Source organism: Aspergillus pseudoviridinutans (assembly GCF_018340605.1).
Source record: "Aspergillus pseudoviridinutans IFM 55266 DNA, scaffold_6, whole genome shotgun sequence".
NCBI lineage: Eukaryota > Fungi > Ascomycota > Eurotiomycetes > Eurotiales > Aspergillaceae > Aspergillus > Aspergillus pseudoviridinutans.
Genome location: NW_025091286.1, coordinates 1,498,880 through 1,514,780, shown reverse-complemented (window position 1 = coordinate 1,514,780; position 15,901 = coordinate 1,498,880). Strand labels below are relative to the sequence as shown.

Genomic DNA, 15,901 nt, shown 5'->3' with positions numbered 1-15,901 from the left:
TGATTCTTGACAGTATAGAATGTCGGGGGATAATATATGGAGAACGAAGGATGTGTGTATTGACAATGTAGACATTCCTGATAACCGTCGACCCTATTTGATCTCCGTCAGAGAGATTTTGATAGTCAAAGGGAAAATCTTCCTCACATAGTCTTCCAGTTGAAGCGCCCTTCATATTTGATGCTGCGCCTGTATGGCAGCTTGGTGAAATCCACCCTTTCTAGCAATGCCTCGAGACCCGGAAAGTACTCGTCAAAATTCGGGGCTTCGTCCGACAATGTACTAAAGACAAGGCCAGTAGGTGTGACATGGGAGCGAAGCTTCCTGCTCTAAACAAATGATGAGTATCCACCATATGCTCCCGGGATCCTGAGCAGAGCGTACTGTCCTCACACTGATCACCTGGATCTCATCTGGACCAGGGAAAGTCGCGTCTCCAGAGCTTCGAAAAGCGAGCACCGACTGCTGGGCGATTTCATACTCGACTTTTTCTCCTATGGTCAAGAACCTTGTCACAGGTCCGAGTAGATACCACGACTATCCGGTTATAAGACACTTTTGCACCATTCACACACAGGAAACGTTATATACCTTGTTAAAGATTGCCCTGCGCTCGAGTTGATAGAGCGGCTGGCTGCAATACCACGAAGCCGGAAGAGTACGTGCTAACTCAGGCATTTTGAGCATTTAGCAAATAGATCCGGCCATCTGGTGTTTCCCCCATCCTTTTAAGTACCTTATCTCCAGACATCGCAGCCAAACTACTGTACTGTTATAGCAGAAGAAGGTGTCCAATTGGATAGGTATATGTTTCCTGAAGAGGTTATAAGATCCCTTAAAGCCGCTGGCTATATCACACAGAATCTTAGGTAATTTACTTCGCTGTGAGCAAATGATCAATGGACCATATGCATAGGGAGGGTGCCCTGTCCTGCTGATAGGACCAGAGGGTTTCATGCAGACGAATCACAGTAAGGTACGTAACATCATTTGATACAAGGCATCTCCCCTTGTAAGGATGGGTCAAAGCATAGGCAGCAGAGGATGCATAAAGAAGAATGGAAAACGTTACTATTCAGTGAAGGGTATAACGGTAGAGGATTCAGGAAGGGCTGTAGACAAAGATGTACGGTATGGACTGACACCTCTTTCAAGAATAAAAAGGAGAGACGCCTTCCAATAGAGTATCCTCGAGACAAATCCAGTTCTTCCTTTCTCTGTAGTCGGACTGATGTTGACTGTATCAACAATGATGATGATCCCTTCAAGGTCGAATGTTTTGCTGCTGCCTGCTGTGCACTTTGTGGCGATGAAGGGTGGAAAAGCTACCCCTTCACAACATACTTGCAAATCATCAGAGACTCAAGAAAGCTACTCTAAAGGATAGAAAAGGTGACGAGTATTCAGCATTAAACCATTTCGCTTGTGTTTTGTGGATTCCATCATCTTTGAAGTCCAACAAAGGCCATCTAAAGTGGGACAATCGATCAATCAGGTGCCCCACGATTACGTCGTGATCTCATTCTCCGCGATCAGTCATTTGCTTTTGATTTTATCAGCTTCACTCAATAGGATAAGGACAAATTAAATCGCAGTCTTTCGCATGATGAGCACCTTTCGCTGAAATATATCTCATCAAGCTTCAAATTCGCCATTAAGAATGGCAGGCTCCGGCACCAAATTCACTCCTCCTCCTTCGCCGCCGTCACCAACGGCGTCCTTCTACGATGTTAGCGACGCCGAGGAGGATGAATACAATAGTATCTCCTCCACGTCAGGGAGAGGTGTGAAGCTTTTATATTCCAAGAGCAAGGTTGGTTCTTGAAAATCTACAAAACATTATTGCATGAATGGCCAGAACTGACGTTCCGATGTCTTCCTGAGTATTGTAGGTATACGTCCATCCGACGCCCTCCTCCAAGGACAATATACCTGGCTTTATCGCTCTGCTCCAACAAAAACCCGCTCCTACTGTGAGCAGCAATGCCGCATCAACAAACACCGCTAAGACCACCGGCGACCTCTCTTCCTACCTCCTTGCCTGGGTCCCCGAATCCTCCCTCGGCGACGCCTACAGTACCTATGTCAAAGTCGACCTGTCTGATAACTCTTCACCACCGAAGCAACGATATCTAGTGCCACCGCTCCCGACTACAACCACATATAAAGATCCGATAGGTCTATATGCGTTCGCCGTACCGCTATCCGAAATTTTTTCGCTGCTAGTGCGACCTCCTAGCTTGGGTTGGTGGTTCGGTAGCCTGGTGATCAATACCCGCTCTGGTGATAGTTTCCCGGCGTTGTTCTTTCACGATAGTGAGTGCGAATCAACGATACTGCAGAAGAAACGAAGAACAAGGGAAAGTTTCGACCCGTTCGATGAAAGTGGTGGCCTATTCTKGGGCGGTGACGAGGTTCTGCGGTGGCTCCGGAAATATGTTGAGGTGCAGCGCTCTTCTGTCGACAGCAGTGTCTACCTTATCAATCCCTCCGAAGAGGACCGCATATCCTTCGCACGGCCACTCAGCAGTTATGACGGATCAGTGACGAAGCAAGGGCACGAACCAGCTGCTGGCCCACATCAACCCGCTGGCAGTGTAGAACGGGACGCCGGAATGGATCCCTTTGTGAAAGCACTCAAGGAGACTAGATGGAAGGTCCTTGAGCAGCTCAGCAAGATTACCACATTCACAAGGCGGACGGCGAACGAACTCGCCGACAACACCATGATACCTCCGCAGGTCCGTCGTCTGATGAAGACTCCCGAGATTCAGACCTTGCAGGATGAGTTCGATAGCGCCAGACTCTACTTGGCTCGATGGGCCATGAGCATTGCTGAGCAGAGCGAACGAGAGAGGTCCCAGCGCATATGGACTGCGCGGGATGTTCTGGAAATGGAAAATAGCTCGGTGGGTGATTTTGAGATTTTGGAGCTTGAGACGGGAACAATGGCCATTCAAGAACGACGCAAAACTGTCACTATGCAGGAATGGGAGGGCTTCTTTGATACCACTACGGGAAGGCTCAACGTTACTGTAGACGAAGTGAAGGAGAGGATTTTCCACGGAGGCCTTGACCCAAATGATGGGGTCAGAAAGGAAGCATGGCTTTTCCTTCTCGGAGTGTACCCTTGGGACAGCAGCCGCGACGAGCGTCAAGCTCTGATGAATTCCAAACGGGATGAATACATCCGGCTGAAGGGTGCCTGGTGGGAGAGAATGGTTGAGGGGTCTACGACTACCGAGCAGTACGAGTGGTGGAAAGAGCAGAAAAACCGAATAGGTATGCTTGCTTCACTTGGAGGCATTCCTGAATTCACCTGCTAACATATCGGTATCAGAAAAAGACGTGCATCGTACAGATCGCACGATACCTCTCTTTGCAGGAGAAGATATCCCTCATCCCGATCCAGACTCTCCCTTCGCGGACGTAGGGACGAACGTACATCTAGAGCAGATGAAGGACATGCTTCTCACATACAACGAACACAATCCTGACCTGGGCTACGTCCAAGGAATGAGTGACCTCTTAGCACCAATTTACGCGGTCATGCAAGACGATGCAGTCGCATTCTGGGCCTTTGTTGGATTCATGGACAGAATGGTAAATCCCACACATATCCGTCCGAAATCAACACTGCTTACACAGACCAGGAACGGAATTTCCTTCGCGATCAGTCCGGCATGCGTGCCCAGCTCCTCACCCTAGATCACCTGGTACAACTTATGGACCCCCAGCTATACCTCCATCTCCAATCCGCCGACAGCACGAACTTCTTCTTCTTTTTCCGGATGCTTCTTGTCTGGTACAAACGCGAGTTCGAATGGGTAAACGTCCTACGTCTCTGGGAGACATTGTGGACCGACTATTTCTCCAGCAGCTTCCACCTCTTCATCGCGTTAGCAATCCTAGAGAAACACCGCGACGTAATTATGGACCATCTCAAACATTTTGATGAAGTTCTTAAATACGGTAAGCACATTACCTCTACCCCAACTTACTGCGACCACCCAATTAATCAACCTGAAAGTCAACGAGCTGTCAAACACCATGGAGCTCGTCCCCATCCTCACCCGCGCAGAATCCCTTTTTCGTCGCTTCGAACGCACAGTTGAAGCAATAGACAAGAAGAATAACTTCCCCGTTCCATCAGCCCATCAACGAAAACCCACGCAGGAATCTGCTTCGAACAAGGGCAAGTCGCCGCAACGACCACAGAGTGTCGGTTACAGTAGCGGTGTCAGTGCCGGTTCGGCGAGTAGTAGTGCTGCCGGAAATAATGCCGAGTCCAAGGTTATTTCTCCCGAATTGAGGCAGCTTCTGAGCAAGGAGATTCTGTGGAAACAGCCACATCCGTCCAGCTCACAGTGAGGTGCCGTAGCGACTTGATTTAGTCCTCATCTTTGCATCCTTTGTCGGCTTGTGTTGGGCCCATTTTCGTACTGGTTGAGGAGAATCTCCGGCTGGGTTGGGCTTGGGACGGATTGGCGTTATTTCTTTTCCTCTCGGCAGCGTTTCTTTGCTATGATGCTATCTTCACAATTAAGTATCTCAAAACGATCATAAATATCCATGATCCTCAAATACTGAGTATGTTCGGGCGGTAGTTGCTCGCGTCGCCGAGGTTGCTTATCTACTACGTTGCCAATAGCACCGTTGCATCTAGATAAATTTACGTAGTATGTCAAGCACCATTGGACACTTTGGCCGAGTGGTTAAGGCGCAGGCCTGCTAAGCCTGTGGGTTCGCCCGCCTGGTATGTTAAACTCACTTACCTAAATATCACAACATCATCTAACAGTCCTTACAGGGTTCGAATCCCAGAGGTGTCGTCCGCAATATTCTTTTTTACCTTTTTTTTTCATCTGCCACCTTTCTTTTTCAATCCACATGGGCCTGCACTTTGGCTTATTACTTATCCAAACTGACAATGTATTATCTGGTATATTTTGGATGGAGTTTCTAGTGTGGATTGCTGGGATATTAGGAGTGTGCTGCTCCCATCCTTTCCCGCATATCCGGAATATATACATGTGTATCACCAAATCCAGTGTTCTTAGGATGGCCCTGTTGGGCCTGTTCTGTTTTATATCGCACATACACAGGACGTTTATCAGATCATAAGTGAAATTCTATGCAAGGGTTATATACCAGCAAAGGCAAACTGAAGGGAAATGGTATAGGACCAATGCTCGATGAATGCTAATGACGATAGTACAAACATAATGTGACATTCAGAAAACCGCAACTCCTCTACCCGGACAAGTCAATAAACGACCAAGGCAAGATGTCGCGACAGGGGATATCAGTGATAGCGGTTAACCTCGAACTTTACGATAACTAGGTGGTTTCCAAGACCGTTGGATCAGTTTAGCTGCCCAGACGGGAATGACGGAGACGGCGCAGACGGCGACCACACGCCAAACCCAGTCGACGGTGATGACGTATGCGAGGTCGAAGTAGTCACCCAGAAAGGGGACGCTGGCGGCATAGACCAGAGCTGTACCGATAAGGCAGAAGATCATTACGGGGTGCCAGGTCGTGATGGCGATAGCGACCATCAGCAGCTCGTTAATGACGAGGGCCGTGAACGAGACGCTGATCAACCGCGGCCCTGAGATGGTGTTCAGCAAGATCTGCGAGAGCCCCTGAATTACGGAACCCTGATAAACTGACACAAGCACCCAGCCGAAGAACGAGCGATAGCTGAGACTGCGACCGGACTTGAGTTCTTTGTACAGTTCTGGGTACAGATTTGCCAGCTGCTCGTCAACGTCGCGGTCGAAAACGAGCGAGAAGACCGGGGCATTGGTGTAGACCGTCGCGTAGCCAACCATCAGCCAATTGATGAACAGACCCTTGGGGTCAAAATGGCTTGCAATACTGTACATGGTCTGGCAAGCGCTAATGATAAGGCCACGATGCATGATGAATTGCGCCAATTTGGCGGATCTTTTGTATGAATTGCGGCCGTGCCAAACGAGAAGTTTCGTAAGGTGGTGGAAGTGCGTGATGCTAAAGTCGGCAGCCAACGAGGCCTGCCGCCCCTCCTTGCCCACAATGCCAATTCCAACATCAGCTGCTTGGATCATGGAGACATCGTTGCCGCCGTCACCGATACAGCAAACTCGTTTCTTAGTGTATTGACGAATCAACTCCGCGACTTCAGCTTTCTGAGTCGGAGAGCATCGACATGCAACCACAGCCGGTAATAGAACGGCCACGGATATGAATGCTGACCGGAACTGACCAAGCATCAGCGACAGAGACTCGCCATCGATGAGCAGACAGCAATCGGTTTTATTTCGCAAAAAGTCCAATGCCTCTTGGGCGGCAGACGGGTCCTTCAATTTAGCGACGGTGTGGATGTATTGGCCTCGAGCAACCAACTTGGCGGAGATGGCAACACAACGTGCTGTCTCGACTTTATCCCCGGTCAACATCCAGATTTTGACTCCAGCGTTGCGAAGAAGCTCTAGGGATGGCTTTACATCTCTTTGCAGACGATCTTCCACACCAGTCACGCCAAGAAGCTCCAGGTCACGCTCAAGATGCTCGCTCACGACCTTGGCCATCCCGACGTCGCGTCCCTGCAATGCAAGCGAGGCTTGCTTGTACTTTGCAGAGAACTCCTGGAACTGCTGCAAGGATAGCCGTTTCCTGCCAATCACAAGGGTACGCAGACCCTCCCGAGCCATATTCGCAGTTTCCTCGTCGAGCCAGTCGTTCGCTGCAACGATGCCGGACATAACAGTATCTGCGCCTTTCTGATAGAACCAGATTTCGGTATCCTCGCTCGAAGACTCTAGGATCGAGTTGGCTGTTTCGAATTGTACAATGATACCCATCCGCTTGCTGTCCGAGGTGAAAGGGAAAATCTCAAGGATGCGAACACGAACGACAACACTGCCTGTTTCGGTCGTTTCAAGGACAATGGATTGCCGGTCACGGTATGACAACTTCAGACCGACCTCCTCGGTGTACTTGACAATGGCAATCTCATCGGGCGATGATGCCTGATAATTCGTGACTCTCATACCGTCCTCTTCGTCGATCGTGGGAGTGACATTATGACATAGAGCCAGCGCCAGGACTATATCACGAACGCGCGACCCGATCTCTCGCCTTGTACGAGGAGCTGCCCCAAGTCCTGCTTGGGCTCCGAATGCAGCTGAAGGTGTGGTCAAGGTATTGCTAGCGAAGGCTTGTCGAACAAACGACGCTACTTCCTCCATAGCGTCGTTTGCATAAGAAACCGTTCCGACATGGATCTTCTTCAGCTCCATTTCTAAGACTGTTAGTAACGCAATTCAACGGTTCGGATGTATGAGAACTTACCGTTTTGAGTTAGKGTACCAGTCTTATCAGAAAGGAGATACTCGATTCTACCAAGATCCTCGGGTATCGTACTTGTTCTAACAACGGTCCCAGGAATATCTTTGTCTCGCTGAATGAATCTGCTATACACAGATTTCGCCATGTCCAAGTTGACTCGCAAGCTCATGGGAATGATTGTTGAGAATAGGATAAGGTAAATCATGATTGCGATGTACCATTCTTTGTCGTTGGTTGGTTCAAAACCCTCGAGAGCTACCAGGATGATTGACAGAGTGAGGGTCAAAGCGCATAAGATCTTGGTCAGGTTATTGATCTCATATTCCAGAAGACCTACTTTTGAACGAGATGGCGATGTAGACAGAGCTGCTCGTGTTTGCGAGCCAGTGTAGATAATGACGGCATACGTTATTGTATTGGATGCCAGGACCGTGTTCGCCCACGCCGTGTTATCGATTGTGAGGGGGGCAGAGTTGGCTTGCCGATCCTCGCTGCTCGCTCCGCCGCCAGTCTGCGCTTTGTCGACGTGGGGATCGTAGAAACCTGACTGCGAGCCAAGTTCAATAGTGCCAAGAAACTCATTGACGCGCTTATCCGGTGCGCTGGCGGTGACCTTGAGTTTAGTGAGATCCCGGAGTCGCAGGGACTGAGATAGGACCGAAGGCAAACGTAATTTCCAGTCAGTTTCACCGTCCAGCTGGTCAGTACGAATGAATGTGTCACTAGTAGAAGAAGTATCAACTTCATGCCCGGCGGCACTTGAACTAGGGTCAACCTCGGACGGTTGAACTGATGCTTGATCGGGTCGCATAAGATCCGTGGCAATCTCAGCTGAAGAGCTTCGCCGCGCAGTGACAGAGTCATTGGAGATAGTCTTCAAAATCACCACATCCGCGGGAAGGCGCTGGTTTTTGCGAACCTTGAGAACGTCACCGACTTTCAGGTCCCTAGACTTTTTAGTGATCTCGAATACTTCGTCGGCATCCGAATCATTAGTTGCAGGAGTCGCGAACGCCCTTCTTCCCACGGGCTTGTCAAAGGACAATACTGAGAACTCTTCGGAGTTGGCTTCGGCATCTCGTCTTCGCCGGCCAATATCATCCAAAGCTTCTTTTCCCAAGGATATCGAGACGACGAACGCTAGAGGCGCGATGTAGGACGACATGTACCCGATGCGAAGCACGGGAATGATTTGCGAAAGAGCCACAAGCAAAAAATAGATGTTGAAGAAGAAAGAAAACTCATTGTATAGGGTACGTGGTAGAAAGCTCCAAGGGGTATATTTCGCATTGGAAACGATGTTTGCCGGGTACTTCGATCTCTGCGCTTGCCCAACGAACACTTCCCGAGGAGGCTTGGTAGCATTACTTTCATCGTTCCTGCGAGACCAGCTCGACGGACCGGAGAAGATATTGGCTGCTTTGAAGCCGAAAAACCGTGACCGAGAACCCGTTCGTCGAATTGATCCGTCACCCGCAAACGAGCGCGCTGAGCTTTGCCGCGGATTGTCGAGCAGCGGAGCATCATCATCAGTGTAATGTCGTGAGCTAGCGTGCGAGCTCCGCAGAGCCTCTCCTTCTCGATCGTCCAGTAATCCGTGTGTATCCTCTTCCGAATCCCTGTTCCGTATGCCGGAAGCACTACGCTTCCACCCTCGATTTCCACCGCCAACCCGCAGATTCCTCAAAGCAATCCCTGAACCATAGCCTCTTTGTCGCGTTATTTCATCTTTAGATAGCCGAGGAGATTGATGAATGGTTGCCGTGGTCGGGTCCAACTCCTCCAAGTCGAGGTCGTCATCGGATCCGGAGTCACCAGCAATGCTGGCGCGGTCGTGAGGATGAAGGTACTCGGATGATGAAGGCATTGTAGGTATGATGCGGAGGGATATTGACAGTGCTTTCCATATGAAGCGGCGATCCCGGATCTTCCTCGCAAGGTTCTATTTGGACCAGGATACCTATCTCACGGTAAGTGGCATTTCAGGCCCGCATTGTTATTGTACTTGTCGCTGTGAAGAAAGTAGACGGTGTTCAACAGCGCGCTAGGAAGTAAGAAGCCGAAATCCAGGAAAAGGGGACAAATAACACCATCCTATATGCACCTAAGAATAATCAAGGAGTAAAAGAAAGGGAGCCATTCTACCATCGCGATAATAATACTATCTTTGGAGCCTAAGTAGTGGTAACTAATTCATGAGAGGTGGAGCAAGGGCCGATCACATGATTGGTTCGGGCCTCAGGCTCTGCCACGCAGCTGTGGCGCAATCAATTGTTTATGAAACAGCGATGTCATACGCGGAGAACCTGTGTATTGATCTGCTTCTTTCAGGATCAAATCGTAGCGGCTGAGTGTCTTCAGATAATGATATCTGGAGATTAATCCCCTGTAAAGAGAAAGCAAATGAGAGTAGACTACTCTATATCGTGATCGCAATTGATGCATGTGCAACTGGTGTCTGTTGATAATAACTCCGCAACTATGCGATGCCAAGTATAGACAATCCGGCCAATCACGTGACATGACATGTTAGGTGGTCTTTTTGTGCCGGATTAAAGTCAATCCGCTCCGGGTGACGGACAGGCCGAGACGGGGCAACCAAAAACGGAGAAAGCATCACTGCTCCGTGCTATCTATCGGGTGTCTGTTCGGGTGCCGAATCTCAAAACTTCATACATCTTTACGTATCATGGATATCCAGTCATGAATCCACAACAAGGTTTTGTATTCTAATTTTTTCTTCTTTCTACGGGATTGCGTCTTCCTCTTTACATGTTTAATTTCCCGTGTTTCTTGGATTCCCTTTACCATTGTGCATCGCCTTGTTGACTCTCAGGGTCCCGGAGTTGTCTAGAAACGTGTCAGCTTCCTAATTTACAGCAACCGTATCGCCTTTCGGCGAAGATTTTTTTCTTGCAAACATGGCGCAGACAGAAGGAGTACTCGCGTGGAATCCAGCGTTTCGACCTGAGGATAACGATTCCGTTGCGACCAATCTGGCCAGGTTGACGCTGGATTCCGAAAAAGAAGTGTCAGAAACCACAKACATTGAGAGCCATGTGTCTCCCACTGCCGAAGAAATTACCGAAGAGAACGATCCTGTTGAGTCCGAAGCCGTTATCTCTGCTGGTACCCGTGACCAAGGCGCGCCCGATATGGTCGATTCGAAAACGCCGGCTGCCGATGATAGCTCAGAACCGGACATTGAGGAGCCCGAAGAACCCAGCCGTGACGAGTCGATTTCTATGCAGACTGATGAGCCCCGGGCAGTCGAAGATTTCACACAGAACGTGCCTACGGAGAACGGCAACGTTGACATGACAAGTGGACTTCGACTGGAACAGCATGTTGCAGAAGAACCACACTATGAGGTGCCGGAAAAATCTTCTGGCTTGACAAGTCAGAACGATGCACAGGTTTTCTCCGAGGGCTGTGACACTGCCTGGATGGATGAAGCTGAGGGTGAGGAAGTTGGCGCAACAGTCAACGGAGAGGCTAGTGATACCCGTTCGGGTTTCTGGGATAATCTCGGCGATAATGAACGCAATAATGAGGATGACTTCTTTACCCAGCTCAAAACGCAAACAAAGCCGATATATAGTCCCCCAGAAACAGAGTCTCGGTTCGAAGAGGGAATTCCGCTACTAGATCACAGTGCGGAAACACAAAGTGATCATACTCAAAAGGAGGAGGGCCAACTCGACGATGTTTTCGAAGGCGATGAAGATGACGAGAGCGGATTTTTTAGTGAGATTCAGAAGTCAACTTCAGCCCAAGGACCTTCCCACATCACGCGCAAGAGCACCAGTCAAGTCATGAATTCTCTTAATGCCGGTCCAGACTCTCCGTTCAGTGAACCATCGCCAACTGCCATAGAGTTCAACAACAGTTTGGCAGTACCCACAGCAGAGAGTGATATTAAAAAGGCTCCCTCAGAAGAAGATCTTGCCGCACGATGGCAGGCGGAACTTTCAGATGATGATGGCGAAACTGTGCCCACCGAAGATGATCTGGCTGCCCGGTGGCAGGCGGAACTCGACGATGATGATGACTTGCTCTTGGATGACGATACGACGAATGCGCAGGGACAATCAGAGGCTGTTAATATGGATCATATGAACGACACTGGGTTTACGGCAATCCTTCAGAGTCCATTCGGTACCCCTGAGAACCCTGCTCGGCCCAAAGTGCAACCGGTCTCCTACACCCCGCACCAGCCCTCTACATCAGATCTGCTCTCAGGTATTCCTGCGCAAAATACTGCGCCTCAGCCCACCAATGCTTCCATGTCAAATTACTTCTCAGCACAGGCTCCGCCGAACCCAGTTACGACTAGAGCAGAGAGTTTCGCAGAACGTTCGAAGGAAGGCTACAAGTCGCCTTATGACCTTCCAGAGGATCTTGCACGGCCTCGCCGGGCTGTTGCCCACAGCAGAGCAGTTGCTGCACAGCCCGGCACCGTACCGCAGCCGCCTCCGCGGAGCAGTAGCATACCTTCACCTCCTGTGAAGGCGTCAACAGTCCCTCCTGCACCGCTTGGAGCCTCATCGGCAGCCCCAGCAGCACCTCAGAAGAACTTCTTCGAAGAACTTCCACTGCCGCCTCCTAGGCCCAAGTCGAGGCCTGCGAGCTCTGGAAGGTATACACCTAATGCCCCTGTATCTGCGCCGTCAGTACCGCAGTCGGCGCCCCTTCCAGCGAATCCGTATTCGAATGTTCCAGCAGCTCCCCAGTCCAATATCGGACCCCCAAACCCACCCCAATTGCAGCAGCCAGAAAGGTTGGACCCGTACTCGAACCTATTAGCGCCCAATGTACCAAGTGCGCCGGCCGTTCCAAACACTGCGTCGAGATACTCGCCAAGGCCTCCCGGTTTGCAGGCTGGTGTTAAGCCCCCTCCTTCGCCCAGATACTCTCCAGCTCCACCTCAGTCTACGAATGCAGCAGCAGCGGCTCCTCCTCGCAATCGCTACGCCTCACACCCGACAAGTATCTCAGGGCAGGGAGCTGCTTTACAATTCCAGCCACGCACATCGAGCCCTCTGGCTTACCATGAGAAGAAACATTATCAAGCTCAAGGCCAAAGTGAAGAGAGGCCTCAACTGCAACCAACAGCTAGCCCCCCTCCTTTGGACCATTCGCATCCGTCAGAACAGCCGGTCGCCTCAGAAGATAATAGCAGCGCGGACGTCCTCGAGAATATGCCTCCGGTATCTACACGACCGCAATCGCCACCCAAAAATCCATATGCTCCTTCCGCATATACCAATGAGTTTACCAAGCGCGCGGCTCCCGTATCTACCGGTCCACCTATCGCCGGAATGACTGAAGTCCTGAATCCTTCATCCACTGAGGAATCCGCGTTTGTCCCTCCTCGTCGATCCCAGACACAGTCTCCCAGTCAAACCCTCAGTCCCAGATTGTCCGTTCCATCTCTCGAGCCTTTCCAACGGCCTGCTTCAGTGCATGGTTCGACGTCTCCAACGCGAACTGTTAATCCTTATGCCCCCGCACCAGTTTCCACCCACAATCGTGCACGTTCTCAAGTGCTTGAGTTTATACCTCCAACTGATGGACAACAACTTGACTCCCTGGAACGGTGGAAGGGTGCACCAATTTTCAAGTTCGGATTCGGTGGCGCTGTGATCTCTTGCTTCCCCAAGCATATCCCGCGTTACTTGGCTGGCCAGGCCGCCCCGATGATCAAATCTTGTCCTGGTGAGGTCCGAGTCAGCCAGCTGAATGACTGGCTTCCTGCTGCTGAGAGTATTGTGCAACATCCGGGTCCTCTGAAGGGCAAGTCGAAGAAAAAAGACTTGGTTGCTTGGCTTTCTAGCAAAATCGCAGCTTTCGAAAACGCCGATATCCCGGATTGCGATCGTCTCTCACCTGATGCTTCTAAACGCCGTGAGGAGAAGACCCTCTTATGGAAGGTCATCCGTGTCTTTGTCGAGAATGATGGTGCTCTGGAAGGCTCCGTTGAAGCCCAGAAGTCTTTGCGTAACCTACTATTTCCCAACCTGCAGGATTCTGCCTTGAATCAATCGCTTGGAGATGGCTTTACACAATCTGCAACCTTTCAACCCTTGAACGCGCCATCTCAACCGGATGCTGTCGATCCTCGGTCGGTAGATTCACTCCGTGACACTCTTGTACTCGGAGAAAGAGAGAAAGCAGTCTGGGCTGCAGTAGACAAACGCCTCTGGGGCCATGCTATGATAATAGCCTCGACGATGGATAGATCTGTCTGGCAACAGGTTGTCCAGGAGTTCGTGAGGCGAGAAGTGAGATCGGCGGCAAGCCGCACCCAGTCTCTCGCTGCGTTCTACGAGATTCTTGCCGGAAATATCGAGGAAAGCATTGATGAGCTAGTTCCCCCTTCGGCCAGGGCCGGCTTGCAAATGATCAGCAAGGTTGACGGACATGGCCCCGCCAAGAATTCTCTTGATGGCCTTGACAGCTGGCGGGAAACTTTGGGACTGGTACTAAGCAACCGCAGCCCTGACGATCAACGAGCGCTGGTGGGTCTCGGTCGACTGCTTCTCTCTTATAACCGCACGGAGGCCGCTCATATTTGTTTCATTCTCTCTCGCGCCGCTGTGTTCGGCGGTGTCGATGACCCGCTAGCAAATATCGTCCTTCTCGGAGTAGATCATCAACGCTTAGCTTCTTCCGCAGGTTTATACGACGACGATTCTATCCTGCTCACCGAGGCGTATGAATTTGCGACATCTGTGCTTGCGGGCTCGTCGGTGGCCACGCTCCCGCATCTGCTGGCGTTCAAGCTAATTCACGCATGGTCGCTTGCGGATCGTGGTCGCAAGTCCGAAGCTCAACAGTACTGCGACGCCATCGCAGCCGCTCTAAAGGCGACCACAAAGCCGTCCGGATATCACAATCAGCACCTGTTTTTTGGTGTGGATGAACTATCAGCGCGCCTCAGAGAGACGAGCAGCGATGGCGCATCATCCTGGATTTCGAGGCCTAGTATGGAGAAGGTGTCGGGCTCGATGTGGGCAAAGTTCAACAGCTTTGTTGCTGGGGATGATAGCGATGCAGCTTCCACTGGCTCTGGAAAGGCCGAAGAGATTGGACCGTTTGCCAGAGTCTCCGGAACTCCCACCATTAGTCGCTCACCGTCAGTATCCGACATCTATGGGTCCTATCCTGTGGCGGCGGCTCAGCCGTTGCCCGGCGCTGGCCCCTCTCGCTACCAACCAGTGAGCCATTACGCGCCAAGCGCTTCACCCGAGCAACTTCGCGGTAGATCATCTATGGACTCTCAGAGGTCTGCATCATTCGGGTACCCCCTAGGACAGCGACGAGGATCTCAGGAGCCTTCAACACCGGTTGACACGAACATGTATCACGGAATGCCGATTTATGGCTCTCCACCGGTTGCCGGCTACCAGTCCACGCCTCCACAATCATCCTACATGCCTTTGGCACCTGTTGCAGAGGACTCGGCATCTGGAGCTCAACAAGGGCCTTTATCCGCACAGTCTCAGGTCTCCGACAGTGCACCGTCTCACCGGCCTCCTATGTATGCACCGGAACCGTTTGGTCAACCTCTCGATACTCAAGGTGCGTCTACGACGTTTCAACCGGACCATGGCGGATATATGCCTCCAGCCAGCACGGGGGGCTATGAACCTCCGTCTGTTGTGTCGAATACAGAGTCTGCAGCAGACGATGTTAAGGATGAGTCTACTGAAGAGGACAAGCCGAAGAAGAAATCATTTATGGAGGAGGACGACGACGAGGATCTTGCAGCGCGTGCAGCTGCAATTCAGAAAGCAGAGAGGGCACGCAGGGACCGCGAGGCTGACGAGGCCTTCCGCAAAGCCGCCGAAGCAGATGGTAAGTTCCAATATAACTGTCAATCTCTGCTGTGACTAATTGACTCGTGTAGCCCAGAAACCCCCGCCCGCAACAGGGAAGAAGGGATGGTTCAGTGGATGGTTTGGAGGCAAGAAAGACGACAATAGCGGCGGTGGGCCAATCCGTGCCAAACTTGGGGAGGAGAATTCATTCTACTATGACACCGAATTGAAGAAGTGGGTTAACAAAAAGGATCCCGGGAGTGCTGCTCCAACACGTGGGACGCCACCCCCACCGAAGGGTTTGGCACCTCCCAGTAGATCAATGAGCGGCAGTGGTGGACCACCACCTGCTATGGTGACGCCTCCGCAGACAGGGGGCTCGGGAAGCCGGCCATCCTCTTCTGCAGGCGCACCTCCGTCCGTGTCTGCTAGCCCAGCTCCGCCCTCGCTTGGAGCTCCACCTCCTGCTATCCCACGGTCTGTGTCAACGGGCGCAGTCTTGCCGACTCCTCCAGGCAGTTCAGCCGGGGCCCCACCTAGGCCAGCGACGTCATTGAGCAATGCCAGCTCTATAGACGACTTACTCGGAGCACCGCAGGCGCGCAAAGGCCCTGCAGCCAGGGGGAAGAAGAAAGGCCGCTATGTCGACGTTATGGCGAAGTGAGAGCCTTGATGGGCTGAGACTACTGGTATCACATTCAGAGGTCTTGTCATGATACTCGACCTCTTCTTACTTTTCAACT

The 15,901-nt window shown here is 51.2% G+C and overlaps 3 protein-coding genes and 1 non-coding gene across 4 annotated transcripts; 3 read left to right on the top strand and 1 right to left on the bottom strand.

Annotated features, from left to right (window-relative positions):
* Positions 1-1,660: 1,660 nt before the first annotated feature.
* Positions 1,661-4,371, top strand: Asppvi_008951 (GTPase-activating protein GYP7; the record flags this gene model as incomplete). The annotated part of the gene is made up of 5 exons (XM_043304815.1): positions 1,661-1,813; positions 1,893-3,282; positions 3,341-3,603; positions 3,654-3,972; positions 4,031-4,371. 5 exons carry the CDS (start codon positions 1,661-1,663, stop codon positions 4,369-4,371), a joined length of 2,466 nt encoding a protein of 821 aa, XP_043160750.1.
* Positions 4,372-4,697: 326 nt separating this feature from the next.
* Asppvi_008950 lies at positions 4,698-4,832 on the top strand. The gene has a single exon. It is a non-coding gene; the product is annotated as a tRNA-Ser (tRNA).
* Positions 4,833-5,318: 486 nt separating this feature from the next.
* On the bottom strand, positions 5,319-9,202 carry Asppvi_008949 (aminophospholipid-translocating P4-type ATPase NEO1; the record flags this gene model as incomplete). Its single annotated transcript, XM_043304814.1, has 2 exons — positions 5,319-7,288; positions 7,339-9,202. The coding sequence occupies 2 exons, from the start codon at positions 9,200-9,202 to the stop codon at positions 5,319-5,321; spliced, it is 3,834 nt and encodes a 1,277-aa protein (XP_043160749.1).
* A 1,054-nt stretch (positions 9,203-10,256) lies between these two features.
* sec16 (COPII coat assembly protein SEC16) lies at positions 10,257-15,822 on the top strand (the record flags this gene model as incomplete). Its single annotated transcript, XM_043304813.1, has 2 exons — positions 10,257-15,195; positions 15,248-15,822. The coding sequence occupies 2 exons, from the start codon at positions 10,257-10,259 to the stop codon at positions 15,820-15,822; spliced, it is 5,514 nt and encodes a 1,837-aa protein (XP_043160748.1).
* Between the last annotated feature and the right edge of the window lie 79 nt (positions 15,823-15,901).